Genomic DNA, 27,129 nt, shown 5'->3' with positions numbered 1-27,129 from the left:
CCGGAAAAGTATATTCCAGTAGGTTTTATACTATGCCGGAAAACTTACCTTTGAGCAATCAAGATTTGTTCTGAATTATACGATTCTTTTCCCCAATTAGAATTCAATATTTTCTTACTAAAGATTCATGTGTCACTTTACTTATAGAAAAAAAAAAATTGTCTAGTATTTTTCTAAATAAAATTTGAAACTTAAAAACTAAAAATAAATACCTTTACCCTGCAGACAATAAAACCATTGAATACTTTTTTCGGGCTCATAACATTAATAAATGTGTGCTTTTATGTATTTACTTATAGGATCAAGAAAAAGGTGACCGAGATTCTTTGTTACAAACAGTATGATGAATAGCACCTGAAGATGCTAATCGAGATACGCTACAAAATTAATGGAACACCGGAGAAACTTTTCCATTTCCATACAATATAAAAAGGAGAATATCCGAGATTTATTGATTAATTTTAAAATTCGTAATTTTATATTTACTTTATTTTACGATGTCTCTCTTGAACTTGATATTTGTAAGAAATAACGGTGATATTTACCTCTATTTATACATATACTAAGTCGATAATCTTCTATAGAACGATCACAGAACTCATCGGGAACTCATTACGCTATATTCATCGACATGACTGTTCGCTAACCCCAAGGTGACACTTCTATTCTCTCTTATATAAAACCACACAAATACACTCACTGCATCGATATTAACTTGGATTTTATTTACGAGTTCTCGGAATAAATGCGAAAAGTTTAGCGATGAAAACTTAAAACAAAATTGTTTCCCTCCGCTAAGATAAATCCAAGTAAAATTGGACTCAATATTTTCTAAAGCTTAATACATTTCGGCTTAGTGTCGTAGACCGTAGACGCTGTTTTTCAGAAAGACATGCTATATAATATAACCTTTTGTAATTTTTTAAACGTTTCTCATAAATATTTTAAACTGTCCCTTTTTAATAAATATGTAATTAATTATAATTAATTAAAATTAGTTAATAAGATTTGTTTAATAAAATTTTGAAGGCAGAATTTCAGAGAGATATAAAATAGAAAATGAGAAATACGGACATAAAGTATTTGTCCATTGGCAGAGCAGAGAAATAAATGTTTATTTCTCTCATGAAATTAATAACATAAGTTAGATTAGTTTTCAAAATAAATGAATGACGTAAAAATATCTCGTCAATTCTGCCCACGCGTAAACTTTTAAAGATCAAATATTGGCGTATTACCCGTGGTCCCCCCTTCCGCTATGACCATCTCGATAATCCTGTCTCTAAAATGGTTAAAACATGACAGCGGGGGTACAAAGTACTTATAATTCAAGTGCTCGTAGACCCACTGTCATACCATTCTATAGCAGTGGGTCCACGGGGAAAAATATTACCCGTAGACCCATCAGTGGGTCATAGCGGGGGGACTACGGATACTATAGGCTATAGGATAATATAGGCTTGTGTTTCGTTTGATCAAAATATAAATACCAAAGTGACTAGTTACATGTCTGAGTCATATCAATTTTGATATTTCATTGAAAATTGAACTCAGCACTAAGAATTTGTTTCTAATATCGACGGCTTAACCACAACAAGGCATCTGTTACCACAGGGTTGTCAATTGCAGCATATCTCTGTGAATTCGATATCGGTTGTGTGGTAACCCTACATGTGTGATACATTTTTTGTTACGTTTTACATAAAATGTTATGCTCATAAATCACAGTTGCAACTAAAACAGTCACGCACGAGTTTTAAGCTCCTGAGTGTATATAGGTCATTATATTATTCCCGTGCAAATAAGCTTTATGAAGTTTGTAGAGCGTTGATAACAAATATATTCTCATTTTTGCGATTGAAATATAATAATAATAACTTTCATGAAAGAGTACACAAGTCGTAATTTCGTTGTTTTTAATGACATCCTATGACTATAATAATTATGTAACAGTATAGAGAGTAGTAAGGTCATAAGTATTTTATTTGTGTTTTTAAAAAAAGATTTCTCTTTTAAAAATAAAGATTTACATCGTATTCTAATTTGCTACATAAGAGGATTTAAAACACGATTTACTGAGAAAATCTAACATTTATTATTAATGATTTACTTGGATGGTAAATTTTAAAAAGAGTAGTAAATGTTTATGATGACAACTATAACGCTATGAAAATTTTACCTTTATTACCCATCGTAAAACAATATAATTATACGTGTTTTATGACTGAATACAAATTATATTTCATGGCTGCAAACATTCAGTCTAAATTCATAGATGAAGTGTTTTGAATGATAAAATACCATTTAAATACCATTTTGTAATCACATCACCGCCAAGTATTTATTGATAAATGCTAAACAAACAAATTAAATTACATATTCCGACCGAATTGTCATAAATTAGCATAATCCTGAATATGGATATTGATGTTTTATACATAATATAATATTCCAATTTCCACCTATTAGTTAGGTATCATTTCTAAAACCATTGAGCTATTAAGATGTTTTTAATACATCTAGTTTTCTAATAATCCATTTTAATTTACTTTTCATTGTGATAAGTTGTAAGTGTTTATATATTTTTTTCATATATAGGTACTTATACAACATAGGTATTGGGTAGTACAGACTACAGTAATATCAGTTTAGCATTATATGTTAAAGTTGCTAATAAATAAAATAATAGCACCTATAATTATAACTATCTTCGAAGTGCTATGGTCCTTGGTTTATTTAAAGAGATAAGAACAATGCTAGACTGCTCAATGCTCATATCGTTTTAACTTTTAATGTATTTTATTTTAATTGCAATAATGTAATGCTTTTAAGGGAAGTATATTATTTTAAGTGAACGACACACAATATACTGAAAGTTTTGTAAACTATAAAAAGCTCATGTAGAGCTTTTTATTCATTTATAGTACGTTATTCAGTACTACGACTATACTTGTGTTGTCTAGATAATAGCACTATTTGTAATTTTAAAGATTAACCTACCTATTTGTATGCATAATCTCATCCAAATGGAAGTATTTGGATGTACTATATATGATGTATAGTATCTACTTTTAGCGTGACAGAGTAACACTCATCTCTCCACCTACACATACGTCCTATTCTAACATTTTGAAAGCGAATTATCAAACTGAAATTTACTTAACATTATTAATATTCTCGGTTGAAGCAATTAATACATTAAACACGAGAATGAAACAAGCATATATTTTAAACTAATACAAACAAGCAGTAGAGACTTGTACGAGGTAGTTTGTCTTCATAGTTCACCACAGTTCTGCGGTCGTGTTCCTTCAATCCACATTTACAGAGATACGTCATTAAATATTATTACAAATACACACATATCTAACAACAACGTACAAAAGCAATACGCAATTTCTATTTGTAGATTTCTATTTAAAGGAAATTTGAATGAAGTCGATTATAATTTTGAAATATAATAGATTCGATATTGAATAGTAAATTATAATTATTATGTTAAGTTATTTAATTATACTGAGAACACTCTAATCATTCGTAACCTATACGAAGTTATTCAACAAAGCTGCGAAGTTTTTTTATGATCTTAAAAAATTATGACGTCACCACAATTAAAATTAAAAACACAGCTTAATTATGTTTTTAATTTTTACATATTTTCCTCGTTGAGGCCCACAATCAACAAATAATAAAAAAATATAAATAAATAATAGTAAAAAAAGCAAAACGGCTTATAAAAAAAACACAAACAATATAATCCTCTAATTAACAAAAAGCTTGGTCGAGTTATAAGAAATGTTGCTGTATCAATTTTCAATAAAAGAGAGTATTTCTGTTACACTGTTATATGACAAAGAAAGAAAATACTCGGGTTTATTTGAAATCCAGTCTAACAATAAAGATTTATAGGACCGAATTTTATAAAACAATATAAGAATGGGGCTAGATTTTTATTTGGGATATTAAAAATGTAAATACTAACAATAAAATATAATAATATTGTAAGAAATAACACGCGAGGCCGGGTTAAATATTAATTTGAATGTAATAAGAATGTACTGCGATTCTACACAGCTACCTAATTGATGTAGGTAGTTGATAACGAAACGCAGCAAGTCAACGACTATTAGCAAAGTGAAGGTAGTTGGGTCGAACGTCGTATAAACAACGTCCGAGCCCCTAGGCACGATTCGTACGAATGCGCCACGAGACAAAGGAAAGCGGCTTTTTATAGTATTCGACAGCTAAGCATGTTCAGAATTGAAATAATGACAACTATGTTGACAACTATTCATCCACAAAAATATTAAATCAAAAGTTACGTCTAACACGGCCATACTGACAATCGTACGTCCTCGTACGCCTTTTCTCGTATTACAGTACAACGGTAGTTCATCTCGGGATTACACAATCATCCTGCCTCGGCCACACTGACCTTACAGAACAACAATCACATCCACATGACATAGGCACTACGTTCGCGTATCATGGGAACAACACCTACTCATTTGTGACATAGACACGACGTTCGCTTAACACAAATGAAGGCTCAACTACCCCGGACCGCAGGGCGCAGTCCGGATAGCACACACAACTCCTTCGATGAACTACATTCCCGTTACAATAATCCACGTAACAAACTTTTACTTTACACTACGCACGAAAAAACACAAACGCCAGTATGCCGTTACAAAACTACGTAAACTCAAACACATTTAAAAAGTATGGGCTTGAATTCTATCCCGCTTCTGATGTAAGAAATAACACGCGAGGCCGGGTTAAATATTAATTTGAATGTAATAAGAATGTACTGCGATTCTACACAGCTACCTAATTGATGTAGGTAGTTGATAACGAAACGCAGCAAGTCAACGACTATTAGCAAAGTGAAGGTAGTTGGGTCGAACGTCGTATAAACAACGTCCGAGCCCCTAGGCACGATTCGTACGAATGCGCCACGAGACAAAGGAAAGCGGCTTTTTATAGTATTCGACAGCTAAGCATGTTCAGAATTGAAATAATGACAACTATGTTGACAACTATTCATCCACAAAAATATTAAATCAAAAGTTACGTCTAACAATATATCCTGGGCCCTGGCTCCTGCTACTATGCGTTTTACTTAAACACGAGTTCTGAAGCCCGATGAACCATGACATTTTAAATCGTAACGCCTTTAATAAATTTTGTGTATAAAAAAACAACTGCCCTGTAAGTTTTCACACAGTGCAACAAATAAACTGAACACAAGTTTATATACTCACACGACTTCTCCTCAGATCCATTCATTGACTCCGGGGCCTCTTCAATGCAGCTCTGCTCATCAGGAAATTGGACGTGTTTCTTTACAGCGGATCGGTTCGGCTTTGACAGGACTGATGCTGAAGAAAACACAACTTTTAGTACTTCCGAATAAAAACTAGGAGCGAGGGATGTTGAGAAATTAAATATTGCTGGAGACTATATTTTGTACGTAAATAATAACATTCACGAGTAAATAATTGACTAGGCCTTAAATAAAAGTACATTCTTCTACGCACTCATTCTTTTGAAAATAAATATTGTGATTATTTACTATTTTATATCTCTGTTCAGAATTGATTTAGAAGCGTGCGTAACAAAATATGATATTAAACTGTGCTGAATCAGTATAAATCCTTACATTCCAACATTATTAAATCAACCAGTTGACGATACTTGAAGCGCATAATCTTGATTTTAAATCGGAATTATTTCAATTGTAACACAAAAGTGGCAGATCAAAGATAACATTAGCTGTACAAATAAGCGAAAGTAAAACTCCTCCCAAACCAATTAGGTTGTCAATTTAAGGAAATAAACGAACACCCCGACAGGGCTACGTATCACCCAATTTGTAGGGTCTTTGCAGTTGCTTCCTCAAAATTGGGTCGTGAGTCTACCGAAATCAAGCAATCCTACAACTTACATTCTGTCCCAAATTAAATTTGTAATTTATTCGGCGTGTGTGAATGTTTATTTTCGGCGTTAAATGTTGACCGTGAATGTGACCGTCGGGAGGAATTACAATCCCTTGCCTTGAATAAATAATATCGTTCCGTGTCCTTAAAAAACTCACTTTGTTGTTTCTTCTTCTTCTTATAAGTAATTTCCACAAACATAACACCATTTTCCTTACATGGGATAATACCCACGGCCTCCGGGGGAAAAGGACGTGGTTTGTGTCGGATTCCTATCGACCAAAACCAAAAACGGGGCCACAATGTATGTAGAATTCATCCGTGACCACATGGGAGTCCCTAGAAATGTATAAAAGTGCCACCTATGGCTCGTTTATACGAATTACGTATCATTGAAATAGCAATCAAGGTACCGCATGTAATCTTTATCGATTTCAACCCTCTGCAGGCATTTATACGCACCACATCACAGCTATGATTGTGCATGCATTTATATGACATACAAACTAACAAGCATCAATTAAAATAACAAGGGTGGTAATTACACTGCAGGTAATTCAGTTATAAATTTATTATTAAGACGCTCCCTACCTGTAATTATTGGTTCAATTCTAATGAATACTTTGACTATGTTACTTCATTCAAACTAGGTTATATGAATGAGTTTATGTGTTTTTTTAATTAGTTTGATTAATTTTCCAAAGACTTCGTATGAATTTTAAACCAAGGTTAAATTGCTATCAGTTTAAATTTTTTATATCAACGATTTCATATTAAAAAGTTAATTAACGGGAACCCTCGTACGAGAAAGCGTATTAACATTTACATAATATTTACATTTTGCTCAAAATTTTATCAAATTAAAAAATAACGACATTAAATGGTAACGTATTTTCTGTTTTCACACTTAATGCTAATTTTTACAAAGAGTAGGTATGTTAACAAAAATAATAACACTCTTAGGTACAACTTGTACCTTTACAATTCAAAAATGGGATATTATTATAGAAATAACTATCTTTGATGAAACATTGATCACATTTAATTACGTATGCTCTTAATTATAATTGAAATCCAATTAAGATAGCCCATTAAAACTACGTACCTAGTCAGTCAGAATCAGAATTTCAATAACATTTACTGCCAATTGATTCAAACCATCTTTACCTAAGAGATAGTCCCTGGAACCTTTTAGATTCGTACCAAGTATCCAAAACTAAATAAATCTCAAGCCAAGTGTTTGCAATGGACGTGGGCACTGACCAAACACGGTCAAATTGTCATTATGTCAATCTATCCGATATATTTACCATCCTTGTGTGCTTATAATTAATCGTAAGTACTTAATTGTTTGGCGAACGATTTATTAATCTCATTTGGATTACGATTGGTCTGTAGGTAATTGCAGAGTTCTTATTACTTTTCATTTTATTTCATGCGGATATTCAACGGTTATCGGTAAGTGCGTAATTAATTTTATTACACGTACCTCGTACTTATATAACAAATTATTGTGCAACTTTAATAAAATCGTATTCAGATGATTTCTGTTGTGTTCAAATGGAATCGTTTCTGTTGAAAATATATTTTTTTTAACTTAATTTTTTAATAAACAAAAAATAAAGATATTTTGTTCTGCAGCTAGACTTGTTTGGCGGTGGAATTATATTACCGCTAAAGAATGTAACAAAGCTTCGTAGGTTTTCAGCAGAAATGCTTTGTTTTTACCTCCACGCATAGCACTTATACCAGGATAATATAAGTATACTTTTATACAAGCAACGCACATAGTTCACTTGGGTTTAGTGACATCTAAGAACTCATTTACAGCTACACCGAAAGCACGAATTTAAACTACATATTGATCTACTTATATGATCCTACGGGGAAATAATTGGAACTATTTTACAAAAAAATAATATTTACAGCTAGGAAAAGTTAAAATTTGATAACAATACCTAAACGAAAAGGTATGTACAATGTACGTGAAGCTGCATATTAGTTAACTGGCCGTTATACAAAGCAAACATCATTGAAAACGACAGGTAAATGCGATCACGGACGCTATTGTGTACCATGATACGTTTTTAGACGGTCAAAATTTTGATGAGAAATGCCTTTTATAGGCTTCACGAAATAACATTTATTTTTGCTGATGTATGATAACGGGGAATCTCTTTGTGACCTTTGAACCTTAAGTGGTTCTTGTAATGGAATGGAGACTGAAAATTTTTGCGGTTTTATGTATTTGCAGCCGAATAACTGTTATTTTTGTGCGCGATGGCATTAATATGCATTCTAAAATGCCTTCTATTTATGAATTGGATTGGAAAATTGTTTTTTTTTATCTGAAATTTGTCTATACATTCTAACTTCTAACTAAAAGCCTTATTTTAAGCAACAGAGACTCTTTGATATAACTGGTGCAGGTAGAATTCTGCTTACCTAATTGGTGCAATATACCACTTTAAATAACTATGCTTGCAAGACTATGGCCCTAATCTGTAACAATCTCGAACTATATTCAACTCTAAGCGTCGATACATCCTCACAAGTTGCCAAGAGTTTGTGGCCATACTTGGTGTAGGGTTCCGTAGTTGTCAATTTAACTTGCGACCAATTTCAGAGGTATGCGCTTCAAGTTTATACACCAAGTAGTTTAGAGGTTTTTGAATTGTTTAATAATGTAGGTTACAAATAATAATTAGCGTGCTGAAGATTACACAATTATACAGTGTTTATCGCTTTCGTTTTTGTACAGAAAATGTGTGAAAATAAATACGTTATTGCGTTAGATTGTGAACAATGCACGTGCTTAAAATATCCAATAACTAGTGATCTGTTACCCGTTTACATTTCACTCTGTGAAAAAGTTAAAATTTGATTTGCAAATGCAGGTGATTTTATATTGGTATTTCAATACTTCAAATAGGATTTGTATATTGGATACAAACAAGTAAGTAACAAATACTACGTACAAATTGAACTAATAATAAATCAAACTAAAAATAAAGGAGAAACAAAGATTTCAAGTGCAACGGAAAAACAATGAATCAAATTACATTTGCCGTTCGTCTGAATTTCCTTTTTCACAGTTACATAATATCTAAAATATTCTCTATATTTAAGTTAACCATTAGCTTTTCCTCACACTTCTTAATTTAATCCTTTATTCTCCTAGTGACATCCTTTCCTTATTATTTACCGTTTAAAATACGGACAATGCGTTTGCAGAAGCTTGGCAGAAGCTTACAATTGCCGAATCTCTGCAAATGTTCCTGGGTGGTTATGATCGTTTACCAGTAGGAAAGGCACCAGCTCAGCCTATAAGAATGCCACAAAAAATGATGGGATACTCACGTATAGTCCTGGTAGGTGCTTCAGAAAACTCCTCAGGGTCACAGCGGCTGGGCAGCGGGCGGGGAGCGGAGCGACGGCGGCCGCTTGGAGCCGAGCTGGTGGTCGTGGTCTGTGGTGCTGTAGCTGTATACTGCACTGCTGCCAGTTGCTACAGGAAACGAGATTTATTAATTATTTGTAGTAATAGTAGTAGTGTTAATTTTCGATGGGAATCCACATCCTTTGAAGAATTAAGTATGGGCCAAGGGCCGATTTCACCGCCTGATATATTATATTTAACGAGTGTCAGTTAAGAATATGAATATTTATGTCAAAGTGCCAAATACTCTATCAGGGACATTATAAGCAAGCGGTGAAATCAGCCCTCAGTAAAGTATAAGTAGTTTTTCATGTTCGTCACATATACCTATTTTTCCTGCTTTGGGTACAAATATGGAATATATATACGTAGGTTATAAATTCGTAACGTATTTCTTAACTAGATCGAGACAACGTGTCTTAAATCTTCATAGCGCGAATTCGGATTCTTAATAAAAAAATTGATCTTTATAATTAATTTTAAGAAGATTAATAATAAATAGTTAAATATATATTATAGTGTTCTTAAATATGAATTAAAGTGACGTTTTCCACAGACATACATAATAATATAACACCACGAAGATAATGGCGCAAGCAGAACAAATAATTTTACGCTCGAGTGACATCTTTTCATTTCCTTCTATGAGGAACGGAGATAAGCGTTATGCTTTTTTTATTGTTTGCAATCCGCTAATGGTTTAACCGGCTAGTAAGTTTGTATTGTATCTGCAGCCGCAGCTACGATGGTTAATAATCTGTATTGATAAATAATGGTGTAGGGTTTATTTATATTCTCAAGTATAAAAATAGGTTTGGTTTTCGTTATTTATTTGTTTTTATTATAAACAAAACAATACCGAAACAATATAGGACAAAATTAGATGATACTAAATAATGTAATCGTTTAAATTAGGTAATTCTGATTTCTGATTCTAACATTACCTTGTTTTATTCGACTACCCTCTTTAGAAGCCTTTTTCACACTGTTTTTCCTTTCAGAATTAATTAAAAAGGTTCCATCGGTTCGTAAAATATTAATAACTTTTAATAGTAATAGAGTAACTACTAAATTAATCAGTAAATTGGTAATGGTAATGGCAAAGATAATTACACCCTATCAAACCATAATACCGTTTAAAATACGGACAATGCATTTACGTATATTACGTATGTATCAAGAGTATAATTTCGAATCTTGTTACTCGATACAGGTGCTCATATTATCCTGTCAGTGGAATATTAATATAATACATGGGATTGAAGGACGGGAAATTGGCTTGATCTTGACAAGTTGAGAGCACTATCTCAAACGCGTACCTAATGAAGCGGTAATAATCTGATACCTATTGGAACTAATTACATATACATAATGCATTTAGGTAAGCATTTGCAATAACCAATCAGTAGCAACGATGTTAGGGATATCATCTAGGAAGGAATAGATAAATATGGTTATATATAAATATAAATATAAATATTTCTGGACAATTTTCACACACGGCACGATCTGATCCCATACTAAGCTTTTCGTTTGTGTTATGGAAATCAGATGGCTGATAAACATACATAATATATAATTTTAAATAAATACTTATATAGATAATTAACACCCAGACACAGAGCAAACATCTATGTTCATCACACAAATATTTGCCCCGGGTGGGAATCGAACCCACGACCACTGGCTTGGAAGGCAGGGCACTACCAACCAAGCCAACCGGCCAGCCATATAATTTAAGGTTTGTTATCAAGATCGTATTTATTAATTAAACTTTTTAACGAATTTCAACCGCGATTTATTCAATATATTCAAGCACTTTATCTACAGCGAGCCTGGGCATGGGGGAATCTGAACTGAAAAATTGGGTTTAATATGAAAATGAAACTCGTTTTCTTTGGTCACGGCATCACGCGTGTACGGGTGGACCGATTTCAATATTTCTTTTTTATTATATTCCTTGAAGTACGAGGATGGTTCTTATGTAGAGAAACCGTTAATATGTATCACGGGGGAAGCCGGGGCGGACCACTAGTAATATTATAAAGATCGCGTTTAAAATCTATTCAAAAGTGGGAACTCGTATTTAATTTCTAAATAGGTTCTTGCGTAAAATCAAACGCAAGAAAACACTATTTGTTTTCTATTTATGTACCTAATAGGTATATCAAAATATTATCTCTATGATATATTTCCCAGAATATACAATCGCATTTTGAATTAGGCAGATCTTCTTGAAAATCATATATTAATAACAAAGTAGAGCACGTAAAGCTGTTGATTGTACGCCCACTATCTCGCCGTTCGTGCCCTATCTCCCATCCCATCGGATATGAAAGTGAAACATAAGGAAGTGCAATTATATGTAGACAAATATGTGCCCAATAATATAGCAAACTGTTGGCTGATCTCTATTGCTATTGACCAAATTACGAGTGACAATGTTAGTTCAGTTGAGTATATATAACAAACGATACATTGCTATAAGAAAATTGGGTGCAAAACGATTTTTCTAATCATAAAATACAATACACAATCATCGCAAAGAGCATTTTGTACAATAACCATAGGTACAAGCAAAATAAACGAGAAAATCCATACACAGTTTACACAGCAATATTGTAACGAAATATGAAGGTCGGACGAGCCCTCGAAATCCCTGTCACTGCTATAAACTGTACACAAAGACTTAAATTGCGCCACAATACAATCGGCTCGGCCGCTAAGCCATTAGCACTAAGCCCTCTTGATGGCCACTGACATGCTAATCAATCAACTTTGTGTTTTCGATGTGCGCCTATCGACGTAATAAAAGCGACCAATATGTAACCCTTTCGGAAAGTCGCTAGAAATATTTTGTGCCTGATTAACAGACCAGTTAGTTTGACCTGATTGCGAAGAAAAATTCGCTTCAATAGGTACGAGAATCTCTGTCGTTATTGGAAACGTAAACGTTGGTTGTGGAAGTCAATTGTTAAAGTGTAATGTGATATAGCGTTACAATTTTAGCCACATGCACTTGTTACATTGGTTTCTTGTCTGTGTTATTATGTCCCTAATATTACGTACTTTGTAGACTACTTAATATATGAATAGCATCTTTTTAGGTGTTATAGCAGGATAATAAAATAAAATTTTAATTGAGGAAACACAGAATTTAAAAAAAAAATTAAAGGAATTATCACGGTATAGATATCGCCGAAGGTAATATTTTCATCAAATTATGTTAATTTTATAAAGTTCCACAAGCTGTTTAGAAATAAAATATCATTTTGGAATGAAAACTAATCAGTTAAATGGAACTAAAGGAGAATGGCGAAACTGGGCCTAACTGTTACAGAAATCATAATATATTTAAAATTCATTATGTTATTTTTAGTAATTCTTGGTAAAATATTTACTTCTGATTCTATGGGAAAACAAATCTTTGAAAAAAAAGATAATGTGTTCACTACCGGCATTGTTATTTAGATTTCTATGACTACCGGTCTTATCAAGCAGAGATTGTCAGTGTTGTCAGGAGTAAAAAAGTCGAATATATCGATTAATACGAATGAATGTCTATATTTTATTTTTAATTTTATTGAATTCAAATGCTTTATAAATCAGAAGCAAAACTTAACTTATTTTTAACACATATCTTAATTTATTTAGATCATTCTATAAAATAAAAACATGTTTTACTTAATCAATAATAATTATAACATTTTTATTTAGGTAGCTGGCCATTAATAAAATGTCAAATTATTAATCATAATTGTGTCAGTGATGAGTGATTTGTTTATGTTTGTTGTTTGACATTTGAGTGAAGTTTTAGGCCCTTCTCCCATTACGATACGCATAGGCGATTCAAGTATCCTGCAAGTCACGGAGACTAGTCGCCGCGGAGTATCTCACATACATTTTTATGTAGGCTCGCACACTACGCTACTGGTATCCTACACGTCCGCGACTAGTATAGCACTACTCACCGTGTCGGTCGCTTTTGCATCGCGTCTCGACTCTCGCGCGTATCTCTTCGTTAGAAAGACAAAAATATCTAATCATCATGTTGTAGTTCTCGTTCGGCTACAAAAACTCTACAATTTATGTTTCTTTCAATATATGGATGAATCCAGTACTTCTTACTCTTACGTTGGCGTCTTCTATTTCTATAAAAAAGAAAAACTGCAAGAGCTTCTTCGTCACTGGAATTGCTGATTGCTCGACATAACGACGTAACTGTTGTAATATATAAATAAATGAATTATTATTATTATAACGTCGGTCCACAAAAACGAGGCACAATAATGTTGAATTTAGTCATTTTTCAGTCGCATAATATGCGAGCATCGGGTAGCCAGCAAATATCTAAGTAGTATTCTACGCGAGTATCGTATTCTAGAAGTATCGTACCTAATGGCAGAAGGGCCTTAGTAATGTTATATTCAAAATTGATCTTAATCAATATCCCAATATCTCTGCTATCCCATAGAAAAGATCTATAATTATTAAATTCATAGAGTCTGTATATTTTTATCTATTTAATCACCCATAAATCATCAGTGTAACGATCAGGCCCAGAGTCCTATGGGAGTTTGCCATTCTCCTTTAAACTGAATTCCAAATTAGGAGCAGATCAAATGCCGCGATAATTGCAAATAAGACACCGAATTGAAAGTAGATATTTTTAAACTATGAGAATTTGATTTAATAATTTGTATACAGTTCTTCTTTATATTTACTTTAATTTATTTATTTCTGAATTATTTCATTTATATTTCACGCCATTTCATAAATTATGTTTTATTATCTATACCTAATATTAAAAGAGGAAAGGTTTGTAATTATGTATGTACGTTTGAATTTCACGCATAAACTACTGGACCGATTAAAAAAAATCTTTCACCATTAGAAAGCTGCATCTTCACTGAGCAACATAGGCTAGGTTTTATCCCGTAAAACTCACGGGAACGGGAACTATGCGGGATTTTCTTTGAAAACGCGGGCGAGGCCGCGGGCGGAAAGCTGATAGTTTATATAAAGGCGTAACAATTTCCAAGAACTGAAGATTGATCTAAGGTTCTTAAAGCTACAATTAATTATTTCACCGTAATTCACTTTAATTTGTTAGAGTATATTTTTCTCACAAGGTTAAACAATAAGGTTATTTATTTAAATAATATAGATACTAAAATTATAGAAACATATTTTCTTATTCGTAATACAATTTTTAAGGAATAGTATATAAAATGATACGATTATTTTTCTGTGTTATTATATTTTTCCCTCACTAATTATTATTTAAGAGCTCAACATTTACTAATGATAATATGAAAGATATTTATAGAATATCACTTCATATCTGCTGACTGCTATGCACTATAACATAATATGTGCTTTCATTATTTTAATAAAGTATCTTTTTAACTAAAGCAATATATTTTTTAAATTATAATCACCACCTACTACTTATATCATTTGCACATACATAAATTTGAATCTCATTTGCTCTTGCTTTTTATAACGTGTGTTTTTATATTACTAAAAAGTACCTTAGGTTTTGTTCAACATAGAGATATGATGGGTAGAGTCCCGTAAAAAACAAAAAGATAGTCTACTTAGTACTATCATTTTGACAAACTCTTATAAGTCGTTCAGTAATATAAATGTAATACTTGGCCCATTGCCTTGTCCGAAACATCATATTAAAAGTTCTAAATTAATTCATCATCATCATCATCATCAGCCCATATACTTTCCCACTGCTGGGACACGGGCCTCCTATGAGGGTACAGGCCAAAATCCAACACGCTGGCCAAGTGCGTGTTGGCGGATGACACATGTCGTCGAACTTTTTAATTCTTCGAAATGTCGGTTTCCTCACGATGTTTTCCTTCACCGTTCGAGCAGTGGTGATGTTATAACATGCGCAGATGAATTGAAAAATCAATTTATTTCCTGTGCGATCGCCTGGTCTCGAACTACGGACTTATCGATTCGAAGTCTAAGGTCTCACCACTGAGCCACCACTGCTTCAAAAATTCTTTTAATTCTTCTAAATTAATTACTTATTTCAATTTACAGACACCGGAGCCTTTATTATCTAGCTATTACATTTCTGAAAAATCTGCTTTCCCAGTATTTCTCGCCCTTTACAAAGGTTTTTAGCAACACAATTTCTGACGGAATTATTCCATTATCATTAAAGACCTGAGACTATTTTCTACTATTATATATTTTATTCATTTTATTCTAGCAAATAAAAAAAGCAGAGATAATTATATTATTTGTTTATGTTCTAGAAAAACATGTTTTTCTTTGGATCGTTAATTCTATTTTATTTATTTCTCGATACTAAAGTTCTTTTATTTATAAGAAAGGTAAGTGCATCAATTGGTAAGACTTTTATCGTCGATCCACGCTAAGTTATTTGCCAACAAGAAATTGAATAAATGCAGTTTTTCCGATATTGCGGTTTAAATATTGGATTGCATTAAACTTTTACTTCAACGTGCAAACTAATCCGGTTTATCAAATACTAGGAAACTTTACCGTAAATATTTATTTGAAATCATGATACCTATTTAAAAATTCTTTACTAATATTATTATGTCGAGTTTTTTATTGCAGAACAAAAGGGGACAAGTGATGTTAAGTGGTCACCACCGCTGATAAACACTTGTATAAGTACTTTTGGTTTTTAATCACAAAATAAGGTCTTTTCTCAAGGCCTAATTGTGTGTAGATAAAATATACATACCTACACATAAAGCCATAAACACTCGTAAAAATTACGTTTTTTTAATATTGTTATAAGTTTGGTAAATGCTTACTATCAGAAAAGTTTAAACATTGCACAATACATATATATCTATCTATTTATATTCTAAGCTACCGTACAAATGCATTCAAAATTAGTATTAGTTATGACCGCCTCTATCAGGAAGTTTATCGGATTCTTGATCCGATTACAAACGCGCCATGAATAATATTAAGAAAATTATACTAAAAATTAAGTATATTATTTTAAATAGCTACATTTGGTTTGTTTAATATATACTAAAAATATAATAGCATTTTACTGTGTATTAGCGTTTTTATCAATGAAGTTGAATTTAATATCAGTAAAACTAAACTCATAGTTAGATTGTTAAAAAAGTGGTCAATGTATGTCATTAATACCCTACCTTAAGTGCATCTATCATAAGTATTTTTATAAACACATAAAACACAGTTAATTTACCATTCTGTTAGAGTATAAAATTATGTTTCGACGTCTGAAAGTCAATTAATTTTCATTTGCCATAACATACGCATCCGTTGCTGATGGACCACTCTGAGAATCTATGATTAATGTTGACCTCACTGATTAATCTCTACCCAGTCAGATTGGAATTATAGCCATGGTTTATGTTAGTAACGTTAAATAACTCGATTATACACCCCAGTAATTCGACATGTAAATCCATACTAACACGATTATTGCGAAAATTACGCTGCCTATATCTGTTATGTTTTGATTCATGACGATAAGTCGTTAAGACGTGGACTTTGATCAGAATAATGTAAAAGATAGGAGGAAAGAAATCGTTTTTGAAGCAATAAGAAATCGGGACAATTATCAATAGACAACAACCTTTAAAAATTATGTCAGACGAGTTGAATTTGTTGAATTTGTGAGTGTTGAATTTAGGGCCAATTTTTCAATGCTTGGATAAAACTTATTCGTCGAATAATGTATAAAACTACCATTTTAAAAACGTATTCTAATTGCCCGTATTTGACAGTTTACGTGACATTTTAATATTATCGTGTAATACCTGTGGTAATACTTTATTGGACGGATAAGTTTTATCCAAGCATTGAAAAATCGGCCCTAACTCAACTGTTTAAAATCTGTTCAAATCTATTCTTCTTTTTTTCTATTGTATTTTTCAAATAAATATCGCATCTATTGTTATCCTTCTTTTATGTTAACTCCGTTTAAATCCTAAATTTTTTGACACGATCTTCATCTATTAGAAATCGTGTTTTACATTATTTCTTTCTTGCAATTTATTTTTAAGATTTTTCAATATATTTTAATTTCAGAAAAATCGTATTGGGGATATTTATATTATGGACTTGCAGAAAAATTCAAACCCATAAAACATGTGTAAAATATTTTTGCTCTAGCTTAACAAGATCATAATAAAATTATGGGTACAAGTACCTACGATCTTATTTTAAAGAAGGAAGGATTAAAGAGAAGGTATTTAATATCACACAAATTAAAATTAAACGTTAAAAAAAATAAACAGACAATATAATTGACATTATATTATGAACATAAAATTATGTGTCATAAGTACGTAAAAATTGGTTACCACTATTTTGATTATAATTGGAATAACCTATGGAAGAACCATTTACCTACAAAAATAACATCATACAGAAACAAATTTGACCCGTTATCAACTTACTCTATCAGAATAATCAAACGCAGCGGTGCCTCGTCCATCAATGTACTCTTGGAACTGCGAGATCACACAGACTAGCGCGTAGATCTGCAAACAAAAAGAAATATTAGCCCAATAATGAATATTCATAGCGTGTTCCTTACACGCTATGAATACATCCATCTATATATGCATCCATCATTTAAAATGGCAAGAGTTCTCTAGAGGGTTATAAACTTGGTTAATTTGTTCGTTTGTATCTGCTCTTTATCTTATAGTAATATATTGCATAGTATTTGCGTAAGATTTGTTACGTTTATTTTCTTCATCCTTTATCTCAGGTAGCCTGGTAGAGATCGTAACATGCCTTTTATACACTTTTTTTACACTGACTACGATAGAAGATGGGATATGTTTTTCCAAATAACAAATACTACAACTGGACCGATTTTGACATCTTTTCTTTCTTCTTCTAATATATAAAAATCAATGCCACTTTTCGTTGTAATTCCATAACTCGAGAACGGCTGAACCGATTTCGATAATTCTTTTTTTATTATATTCCTTGAAGTACGAGGATGGTTCTTATGTAGAGAAAACGTTAATATGTACCACGGGCGAAGCCGGGGCGGACCGCTAGTAATATATATAAACCTCGTGTCACAATGTTTGTCCTCAATGGACTCCTAAACCACTTATCCGATTATAATAAAATTCGCACACCATGTGCAGTTCGATCCAACTTGAGAGATAGGATAGTTTAAATCTCAAATCGTTTTAAGAGAAAGCGGGCGAAGCCGCGGGCGGTAAGCTAGTAATTATCTAACTTAATCATCAAAATTGTGGTTATAAGAAAAAAGTGAATTTACATAAATAGTCAGTTTTTTTTGTAATACCTAATAATTATTATATTTAGGTTTAAAGACTTTATTATTTTCTCATAAAAAAATACTTAGTTCACTTAAAATGAGTTACATGCTATCTTATATATCAATTAAACTTATCTCTAGTTTAAGTTTTAATTTTTCTTGATATAATTTAATTGGAATATTTATTAACGCCTACCCAAGATGGGATACCGTGCTATAAAAATTTTGATATTTTTTTCTTAAACCTACACAGAAATGCCGAGCTGTTTTAATAAGTCGACTAAAGGAATAGATTCAATGTTCATATACGTCGCAAAGGTTTTTTTTATAGAGGTCTGTCCAAATAAAGTGGCGCGCTAGTCCCAAAGGGTATTTTTATGTTGGGATGATATCTTACGCAACATCAGCTGCAGTGTTTTAGCTATATTAAAAACGTTTATAAAGGTCTAATATTAAATTTAACGTTCCCTCCATAATGAACTTTGGAACTAATTTAAATTTTAAAAGAAATTAGCCAGTACAATTTTTGCCCGTCCAAATTATTTTTAAGTAAAGTTGTTCAAGCGCTTTTGAATCATTTTAAAATTATTTTTAAGCGGTTCAGAGTTCGTTTCAGCTGAAAGGAGTTTGGTGAAAAGTTTATAAATGCCAAAAAACGTATTTATAGCTGGAGGGTAATGGAAAAATGTATATAAAAAGGAACTTTAGGGTATCTCGCATACGTATTTTTTGTGGTGTTTGAAGATATTATATTTTTTGCTTGAATTTAAACGAGAGTTTATTTGATAGCATGAAAATGTAAATTACAATTAATTTAGGAAGAAAATCAGTTACGTAGTAAATACGTAGTGTAACAATATTTACGAAAAAAGAACTCTATCAAAATTGTATGCTAAAATATATTATAGCATCATACTTATTAGGTATATGCTGATATACACATTTTTTCTCATATTCAACTTTGCTTGCCAAAACAGATAACACGTAATTTTTATTACAACCAATAGATGTCACACTTTGATGTAAAACTTATGAAATGGATAGGATATTTTTGCAAAAAAAAAACTGGTTGTCGTGATATTTTTCCTTCTTCATTACATTATCGTACACTAGCTTTCCACTCGTGGCTTCGCACGCGTTATCCAAAGTTAATAGATTACTTATATACTAAAATGGCTCTCTAAAATAGCTCTATCTTTAAAAAAACCGCCGCAAAATCCGTTGCATAGCAGGCATAGGGACGAAGAGACAGCGTTTGTTTGTTTGTTCGAACGCGCTAATCTCGGAGACTACTGGTCCGTTTTGAAAAATTATTTCGGTGTTAGATAGCCCATTTATCGAGGCAGGCAGGCTGTATATCATCAGGCAAGACCAACAGGAACGGAGTCGATAGTGATATGACTATTCTCGTTGTCAAAAGTACCAGCCACTACAGGTTATAATCGTTCAATAAACCATTATGTTTGGGCTCAGGAGTGGGGTTAATGTCACAGGCAAGCCACTCAATATGCGATAGGGTTAGTTTTGGCCAAGTGGTGTTTATCATACTATCCACTTGGCACGGAACGATCAGTTTTAATAATTTGCGTACAAACGCGTGGTTTTGTAGCTAACCTCGTTCCAGATGGTGTCAGTTTCCTAAATACGAGTACTATTGTGTACGTACAATAGCGTACTGTACGTACGTACAAAGCTTTGATGACATTTGGTATTAAGCACGAATAGTCACAATGATTTTGTGATCCGACCGACTCTTTACTTGTTTAAATCTTGTCTAATTATAGAGGAGTTAACGAAATACTTGATTTTAATTTGGTTTGATCTTTCTATAAACTTAGTCTTTGCTATAATTATACATAACTAAGCCTCTTTAATGATAGGTTTTTAGCTAGCTATACAAAGTTCATAACATGAATTTATAAACATTCTCTATTATGTATTGAATTGCCTACTTCCATATCGTTGTCCTTTTGAAGAGTAACTAAGTTGTATTTGTTGAATATTTTATTAGTTTTATAATACATACTTGAGAAAATTTATAAAATGATTTTACCTGACGTGATTTAAGGCGATTACTTGGTCTATGACGGCGTTAAGTGTGAAATATGTAAACATATTTATAATTATGTATACCCAAGCTATATGTATAATTGTATAGATCTATAGAATCGCTGATGCTTGCCTATTGAATTGAATGCTGCTACAAATTTATCACTCTTATAAAGTGTCGTTGCATGCGAGCACTGTGCGAATACTATATTATGCATTTGCATGTTAGTTCACTGTATCGTTATCTCGTGACAAATTTTACACATCAATGAATTTATCAGCAATATGGGACGGAATCCTGCTCTAACATTACTTTTGAAATAGTTACATTACTTATTTTACAATATAAATTTTAAAAAACTAAAAAACACGCTTTTTATAGAAAACCGAACTAAGAAATAGAAAATTTTATCAAATTAGTGTATTGTCAGCGGTCCTCAATAAATCTACAAAGTTTGAACGAAATCTGGCCGTTTAAAGTGGGTCAAAATCGCGCCCAAAGAAGTCGGTTACAAACATACAAACATACAAGCTAATATAAAGCGTGTAAAAAGACGTGTGGCACTCGGGGATTGCCGCGGTAAAGCTATTGCATAGCATGCCTTCAAGCCACACCTCCGTACACGTCGGAGTGTGGAGCGTGAGGTTTTTTCGTTACGGAATTTCTGGATTCGGTCCCCGCGCTCAAGGCCCGCGATGGAAGCTATGCAATAGCTTAAAACCAACGTTGTTATAAATCCAAGTGGTTGCACATTTAATTGGCATTTAGCTTAAAATAATTAGTTGTGATACATCACATAATGGCTGCAGCGTGATAGAAGCAAAACATTATAAATTACCACTGAACTAATTTACTCTTACGTATACAGTAGTTCTATTAATCACAGTCTGACATTACACTTAACTTTTTCTTCAGCCTTGATAGTTTGCTATCTTTGAAACATACAAATTTATTAAATTATAATAGGTATGTGTATTATTGTATTGTATGTGCAGCATCACTACATAGTATAAAACAAAGTCGCTTTCTCTGTCCCTATGTCCCTTTGTATGCTTAAATCTTTAAAACTACGCAACAGATTTTGATGCGGTTTTTTTTAATAGATAGAGTGATTCAATAGGAAGGTTTTAGTATATAATTTATTAGGTTTTAGACAAAGCGGGCGAAGCTGCGGGTGATAAGCTAGTTTTATAAATAAAGTACAATCTCTTCAGTTATGTTTTATGTTTTTCTTAAGCTTTGTCTACGAAACTAGGAGTACCTAAGGATGATTTAATAAAAAAATATTTTACTCCCTTCGCTCCCGCTCGTTTGCTGAAAATAAGTTTTCCACGACCAAACATTTCTTATGAATGGCAAGATTCCGTTTTCACTCGAGAATGCACTAAGCGTTTTCATCATTCTGCTATTCCTGCTAATATTATAAATTGGAAAATTTGTGAGCATGGATGTACCTATGTGTTAATTGTGTATATGCAGGTGTGTATGTTTGTTACTCTTTTCGCAAATACTACTGAACCGATTAGGTACAATGAAATTAAGCACACATATAGAGGGTAACTTGGATTAACTCAGAGGCGGGTTTTTCTTATGAAACGCTGACAAAATGCAGCGGGCGGAAAGAAAGTTCAGTATAAAAATGGTACTGTCAAATCCGTAAGCATGTGTGTGTTTGGATTAATTGTTTTGTTTCCACTACTTTATCCAACTTAGCCTTAGGATGATGGATAATGGAACATGTGACTCACGACCGTGAGACGATGACGACGAGTGATGTGACGATCAAAATCGACCATTCCTTTGTGAAGTTAAACGTGTTTTGATAGTTTGCGTTTTAGGCTGGCTGCGACTTGCGAGTTACAAATGGTGTTAAAATCAACAGGGTATGTTTGTTGTTTGTTTGTTGAGTATTGTTTGCTTTTATTGCCTTTGAGTATGTCATGAATAAGATTTTTTTTAGGAATAAAGAAGAATGTTTAGCCTTACTCTGCCAAGCATTTAGAAATACTGCGGTTTTAGTTTTCCTAATTGGTCCAAGTTAACCACGAAAACAATGGCAATATGCCTGTATACTTTGTTGCCCTATGAATACTTTTCGGAAAAATTCCATTTTATTTCACTTTTTAAGTAATCGTTTGCAGCTACACTTAAAATGGGAGACCTTCTGGTTAATAATTGAATACGCCGGAGCATTTAGACCGAACAGCTACCACATAAAGAATAAAGAAGAGCCATTAATATCCGAATCAATTCAGTTCACGTTTCAATTGTTTCTACATATCGTCTATTCAGCTACCGATAGCGTGTGTAGAAGAATATTTACTATGGACTCTATGCACAATGGGCAGTGTTGGGCGAGTAGAGACCATCACGATTGTGTATACGTATAGGGCCTAAATGTCTGTGATCGGCCGTCATTGTAGATGTTTATTCATAATCGCCGTAACGGCGGCCAACGTCGACGAGCATTTGTTGGGCCAACGCTGACCACTGTGTAGAGGGCCCCTTATGATTTCCATTTACGCGGACGTCCAGTAGCCGATGCCAATAACAGAATGTCGAGTTTCTTGTTTCTTATGAAGTTCTTAGAGGTCGATCAGAAGTGAATAGCAATTATGTTCTGACTTATATTCTACGAAATATATCGTAGGTTGTAATGTATCTATCAATACCTACCTAACAATAGTCTTTTTGTCCTTCAGATGAAAGGTATCACGTGTATCACACGGTTTATTTTAAATTTAAAAGGTATATATGATCGTCCGACACAAGTATAGATATAACCTCAAAGAGATAAAAGTTTTTCAAACTCTCCGACTCGAATAAAATCGTAGGCGGCTAAAGTACTTGTAGAATGTAGATATCATTTTACATTGAGCTTCGAATAAATAATTCTTAATGAATGTTTTCGCGGGTTTATTGCTCAGGATGCAAGCTGTAAAATTTTTACAGCCCTCGAAGACATTTAGCGTTTTATGATGTCGCCAACACCTGTATGTCTGTATATACTCATTCAGTATTCAGGTAAACAGCTATTTAGCATATTTATAATTTCTTAAAATTTAAGCATTTGGCCATTTGAAATATTATGAATTAATAATACATAAAATGTTTTGAAGATTAAAAAACATGGGTAATAAGTTTATGATAGAAAAAAATGTTATTTCATTCTTTAAGAAAACTCCAAGCAAGGTTTTTAAGGATTTTTTGTTGAACTCGGACCAAAAAAATTCTAACACAATTTTGTCCGCGAACCCAGTCTATTTTTAAAATGCATTAAACATTAAAAAGGACGGAATACTTAAACATTTGCACAGTTGCGTCAGAATTTTACACTGAATGTCAGAATAAGAAAGAACAATTGTCCAAAAATTATGACGGAGCGTTTTACAATCCGAAAGACAGATTCGGTGGTATTCGTTAGTAGGTTCTATTTCTGCATAAATTATGAGCCATTGTCCCCTAAACGAGGAGTCTGTATTTAATGGAAATTCAGTAGTCAACGATAAAATCGTAGGCAAGTGATGATCGGAGCCAGTAATTGCCGTGCCTATACACCGATACACGATTAGCGCACAGACTTCGCAATGACGATGCCAATGTAAACCAATTATAAATTATTTGGAGTAACCAAATCGATATCTTCAAAAGGTTAAGTTGTTACTTTTTCTTCCTTGGAGTGCATTGCGAGGATAAGTTAAAGTAACGTTGTGAATTATTTATATTATTAAGTATAGGTAGAGACATCTCTTAAACCAATTTAACATTCTTATTAAATAGAATATCCTTATAAAAAATAACGATTCATAAAACAAAACATTTTTCATTATGAAATGCATTAAGAAAAATAGGGGTACAATATCGCCCCAGAGACATGGCAAAGATTGTCTCAGCTCCTTGATTTATCTCATCACGGTTATTAATATAAAATAAAAATAGCAATTTTTGCTGCTTTTCCCGAGCGCTTAAACAAATTGCTCCACTTAATAGCTTGCGCCATATCATAATAATTAAGGCGGGAAACTTAATTTCGCGCCACGTTACTGTCATTGAATTTTTTTTTGTTTGTGGTAAAGAATACCATGATCCAATTTTTTGTTTGATTTGACGGTGGGATTGTAAATATGTATTTAAATAAAAGATGAATGAAGGCAACTTGTAACGTGTCGCATATACATTTTTCTAATAATCTTTATACATTAGTGTATAAGCCAAAGATAATAAACAAAAATAAAAAAGTATGAGGAGGCCGTAAGTATCTATAGAAGGGTGTCTGAAAAATACTCAATTAGAATATTTATGAGTTATATATAGAGTGATAAAATAATTGTTAATTGTTTTCCAAGAACTTTTAGAAGTGACATTTTCTACATTTCATAAAATGTTTAGCAAATCAAAATAATTACATTCATAAAAAATAACTTCGTAGGTAGTATATTTTGGTATTTTTATTTAATTTAACGAATAGGTAAGTAATGCAAAATAAAAAAAAAAAAATATGAAATAAATTTCGTAATATGTACTTCATTCAAGGCTGAACTGTCAAAATGACGTTTTAATTTATTCATGTTTGGGCAAAGCTTGGGGCAAAGTGAAAACCTCGAATTTTATAATTACTGCCGTCAAAATAAAGCAATACTAATATTTATTTATGATAGAATGTGAAGTTTTATCCGTCCTAGTCCCTTTTTCCACAACGGAGTACGTACCCGATTAATAATAAATTGTATTTTTGGGATCGATACTAATTTTCTCAGAAGGTTAGTTAGTTACTCTTAAAAAATACCGTATACCTACTTACGAATCATAATTTTAACAGTAAAACGTCTTTGATACATACATACGTATTCAGAGGTTCTCAAAAAAGAAATGTAATAAGCTTGTGTTTCTTCATTGCACCATTACTTCTTATTACCCAAACAGATTTGGATGTATGGGGTATCGTTAGATGTTGCCATGTTGAATGAAATTATGATGTAAGCTACTTATCTGCCTTTTTTAAACTTTGCAGTTGGTTTCTTGTGGCCAAAAAGGATATTATTATTATAGATAAACTAGCTTACCGCTTTCTCTAAAACCTAATAAATTATATACTAAAATCTTCCTCTTGAATCACTCCATCTACCTATTAAAAAACCGGATCGAAATCCGTTGCGTAGTTTTAAAAATTAAAGCATACAAAGGACATAGGGACAGAGAAAGCGACTTTGTTTTATATCTACTACCTATGTAGTGATGATGAAAATGCATTTTAACTTATATGCAAAACAAATCGATAAAATAATAATTGGAAGCCGTAAAAAAAAGGCAAAGAAAATCAGGAATCATCCTAGGTGAAAAGGACTATAGTTTCTTAGATGATACTCATATTTACTTTATTACAATACCTATATTTTATAAACAGAATAATTGATACCACATTCACACGTAACTCTTGATAATTGATATTTATTTACTCCAATTCGGACGTCACCGAGTGAAACAGCTAGGAAGATATAAATCGTGTTACGATCCGACGCGTGTCCGTGTTCCTCTTAAATTATTTATGAGATGTTGCTTCTCTTGAATGGCTAATTAATTACATGTAACTCTCTGAATTTGTTGGTATACTGCTACAGCACTGACATTTCACATCTAGAACTTTCGACCAACTTTCAATACATGACGCCACTAACAAGCTCTTTGAAATGAACAGAATGTTTTTGATCCTTTCAATTTAGGCTTATTCAAATTCTTTTGACATGAGCCTTCCTTTTGAAAAATACATTTAACTTTTAACTGCGCATATTAAACTTTAGAGGGCTCATGAATGAGCTTGTTTGAAGTTCTAAAACAAATATGGGACACATTTTAAGTGGCAAAAATGTAATATACTTTTTATTACATTCTGTATATTATATAGCAAGTAATAGATAATTTTAGATTTAAAACAAGCTAGGGGAATAAAAAATTGTCTTTCCATATTTTGGAGGCATAACCAATATTTTGTAATTAAAACACTTTTAAGGAATGGAAAATAAGATTTGTTATTCTAATACTAAGCCCGATAGATTTGTGCTATAACAAGCATGGCAACGGATCTTGAGCAAACTGAGTCTATTTATTATATTCTAAAATCATAAATAATCGCGCAAAATACGTACTACACATAAACATACTGAAAATATAAAAAATTATAACTAAATAAAGCGATGAAATATTCGCGTTTATTTATAAAAAGTAATCTACTTAATGTATTTGGCCAATTAAGCATAAAATATTTCAAATTTAATGTATAATTTTTCATATAGAATCAACCCTCTGCAATCCGCATTTAAATAATTGTGAAGGGTTAAAATTTTATTGTAAAAGAGTCCGTTGGAATTTCCCACAGTAAAATTTCGTAATTTTTCATACAATGGGTACTACACGA

At 32.4% G+C, this 27,129-nt stretch overlaps 1 protein-coding gene across 1 annotated transcript in view; it reads right to left on the bottom strand.

The window, feature by feature from the left end:
• The window catches only part of LOC123705515, a 72,868-nt gene that overhangs the window by 2,501 nt on the left and 43,238 nt on the right, over positions 1 to 27,129 (bottom strand). Inside the window, exons 7-9 of the mRNA XM_045654315.1 lie at positions 17,823 to 17,906; positions 9,300 to 9,447; positions 5,265 to 5,381 (exon numbers count right to left, since the gene is read on the bottom strand). Of these exons, the coding sequence (XP_045510271.1) occupies positions 5,265 to 5,381; positions 9,300 to 9,447; positions 17,823 to 17,906 (349 nt within the window). The remainder of the gene's footprint in view (positions 1 to 5,264; positions 5,382 to 9,299; positions 9,448 to 17,822; positions 17,907 to 27,129) is intronic.

The sequence above is a fragment of the Colias croceus genome, chromosome Z (genome assembly GCF_905220415.1).
Source record: "Colias croceus chromosome Z, ilColCroc2.1".
In the NCBI taxonomy this organism is placed as follows: Eukaryota; Metazoa; Arthropoda; class Insecta; order Lepidoptera; family Pieridae; genus Colias; species Colias croceus.
Note: the sequence above shows the minus strand (reverse complement) of the source record. Positions and strands in the feature narration are given on the sequence as shown.